Source organism: Henckelia pumila, chromosome 4 (genome assembly GCF_033568475.1).
Source record: "Henckelia pumila isolate YLH828 chromosome 4, ASM3356847v2, whole genome shotgun sequence".
Classification (NCBI taxonomy): Eukaryota; Viridiplantae; Streptophyta; class Magnoliopsida; order Lamiales; family Gesneriaceae; genus Henckelia; species Henckelia pumila.
The window spans coordinates 12,076,353-12,079,274 of record NC_133123.1 but is presented as its reverse complement, the minus strand read 5'-3'; the positions used below and the strand labels follow the sequence as shown (position 1 = coordinate 12,079,274).

General features: G+C 39.1%; 1 protein-coding gene across 1 annotated transcript; it reads right to left on the bottom strand.

Moving 5' to 3' along the window:
* Positions 1–966: 966 nt before the first annotated feature.
* On the bottom strand, positions 967–2,646 carry LOC140860489 (uncharacterized). Its single transcript, XM_073263500.1, has one exon. It carries the CDS (start codon positions 2,644–2,646, stop codon positions 967–969), a length of 1,680 nt encoding a protein of 559 aa, XP_073119601.1.
* Positions 2,647–2,922: the final 276 nt, after the last annotated feature.

Genomic DNA, 2,922 nt, shown 5'->3' with positions numbered 1-2,922 from the left:
AAGGGACCGTACTGTACGCTAACCAAAATCTATTGGTTCTTGCAGGCACTATCAGTGATACCTAGGGAATCATGGGGCGATGTTGCTAGGCGCTCTTACCATGATTCGATGGGCAAGTCGGAAATTGTTGTTCCGAGTCACAAGGAGTTGTGAGCCCACGGCTAGCTGTATCCCTGAACCATTGAGGGTCACACAGAGTAATGGATTTTTAATCCCCGTTGAGATAGTTAAATTTAAAGAGTTAAATTTAATGAATAAAGAAGTTGGACTTCTTATTTAAGAGTAGAGGAGTAAGATTTCCTAAAATGACATAGGGATGGGCATTTTTGGAAATCACTGAATTCGGATTCAGAAAAATTTATCTTGACTTTAAAAGGTGCAGAAATGGTTTCTGTGCACATTGGTGAAATCGGTTTATCAATCGGAGTCATGATGAATTTTATATTATTTTCTGAACATGCGGGCTTTGCTTGTCGGGCTTGAACTTATGACTAATGGGCCCTAAGCTGTTAGCGGCCTACATTATAAATAAGTTATTGCAGTACAGAAATTACACACAACAGGTCATAATTTTTCGAAAACCCTAGTATTTTTCTCTAACAGTGGCCGCCCTCCTCCCCTCTGCTCGGAAAAATCCAGCCTGTGAATTTTGAATTACAGTCTGGTTTAACGGATCAAATTCGTTAATTCTCTTCGTAGAAACTTCTGATAGATTTTCTAGTGCAATCTATCAGAGGGATTAATTATCCGTTCGTGGACCTGATTGAAGAACAGTTCGTCCATCAGTTCCAGGGAGATACAACAAGAGCAGAGCAATCTGTTGGTGTCCATAATCTCGATTCGAGATTGGAGGTAAAAATTTATAATTGTTATTTAATTTTTACACACACAATTTAATCGTAAAAGTTTTGATACCCATTATGGAATCGTTCCATATAAAATTTTAAACTTTCGCTGCACCGGGTATCAATTCTGATTGATCTGATCGCCCCGTTCACCAACATTCTCTGCGTCGACATCGTAGGACAGTAGAAAACCATAATTATCTAACTCGTTAATCAATTCGGTACCTGTCCTAATGGCAGGAGCTGGATGGTGAACACTTCTTCCACGTATGAACATGTTTTTCTTGCGCCGTAGTGGGTGATCAGAAGGCAAAAACTTCCTGTGGTTGTCGAACCATGAAGTCTTTCCACTGTGAACCAATGTAAATGCTTCCGAATCAGACATGCAGTGAGGACATGCTTGTTTCCCAGCTGTGCTCCATCCTGAAAGCATCGCGTACACTGGAAAATCACTTACGGTCCACATCAAAGCTGCTCTCATAGAAAAGTTAGACTGCGAGTGTATGTCGTATGTGGCAGCACCATCGTACCAAAGTTTTTGAAGCTCGGCGATCAATGGTTGCAAGAAAACATCAAGCTTATCCTTTGGGTTACTCGGTCCAGGTGCGATGACAGAAAGAAACATTACCTCGTCTTTCATACACATCCAGGGTGGCAGATTATATGGGGTGACAATGACAGGCCACATTGAGTATTGTTGTCCGGTTTGACCAAATGGTTGGAACCCATCTGTTGAAATTCCTAACCTGACATTCCGGATTTCATCCGCAAACCCCGGGTGGTTTTCATCAAAATGATGCCATGCCGGAGAATCTGATGGGTGTGTCATTGTGTCCCCATAGAAATAGTGGTCGTGATGCCATCGCATATGTGAAGCAGTCGCGGTAGATGCATATAACCGTTGGAGACGAGGAGTGATAGGAAAATAGTACATCCTCTTGTACGGAGTTTGTTTACTACGATTATGGTTTCCCCGCCGACGATCAGGTTTGTAACGAGGATGTTCACATATCTTACATTCAGTTAAATCGGAATCTGTACCCCAGTAAATCATGCAATTATTTTTACATGAATCGATTTTCTCGACGGGAAGACCTAGATCTTTGATAAATTTCTTCGTCGAATTGAAACTGGAAGGCATGTGGTTTTTCGCAGGACATAACTCTGACATTAGTTTGCACATGTCGTCGAAGTTTCGTTCGGACATATTGTGATCTTGCTTCATCTTTAATAACCTTGCAAGTACAGACAACAAAGAGTGGCCGTGCGGATTTCCTTCCCAGATTGCTTTCTCCGATGATTTTATGAGGTCATATAGACCTTTGATGTAGGTGTTCGGTATTTCTACATGCGCGCTATTGGGGTCTACATATTGCGAACCTTCTCCATGATAATGTAATGGTATTTCAAAACCTAGATCATTGGGAGTATTGAAGAAATTTGCTTCATCGTAAATATTAAAACTGTTAGTCAAATGTATGTGCTCAGTCCCCGTACTCCGGTTAGGAGCCCTCGAAGAAGATGGAACATCTTGATTTGTATTTGAAAAATTTGGACGAATATAAACTTCTCCGTGTAGATGCCAATTGTGATAGTTCGGTACAAAACCATTTCGGCCTAAGTGAACTTTCACTGTGACCGGATCTAAGAACACCTTGTTCTGGCACTTTTTGTCGTTACAAGAACACCGTATTTTACCCGATGATAAACATTCAGCATGTGTAAGAGCAAAGACTATGAAATCTTCTACACCATTAATATAATCATCATTAACATATCCGTTATCAAATCTACGATACATCTACCGTCTGTCAGTGTTATCCATGTTCTGCTACAAAAAAAATAAAGAAGAATTTAAATACTTAAAGGATTATTTATATTTAATATTTTGCATATATATGCTCTATATAAATATGTATAGAAAAATATTTTCATAATTGGTAGCAATATATACACGGTTAAAGCAATTATCATTTAGAATATTTATATATGACATATTTCAGATAGATATAATTTAATATAGCATTACAATCCATATACACAAAGGATAAGTTAGAAACAAAGAAATCACCAAAAT

Coding starts and splice junctions, on each gene's coding strand:
- LOC140860489 (XM_073263500.1), bottom strand. CDS start 2,646: ATGTATCGTAGATTTGATAACGGATATGTTAATGATGATTATATTAAT.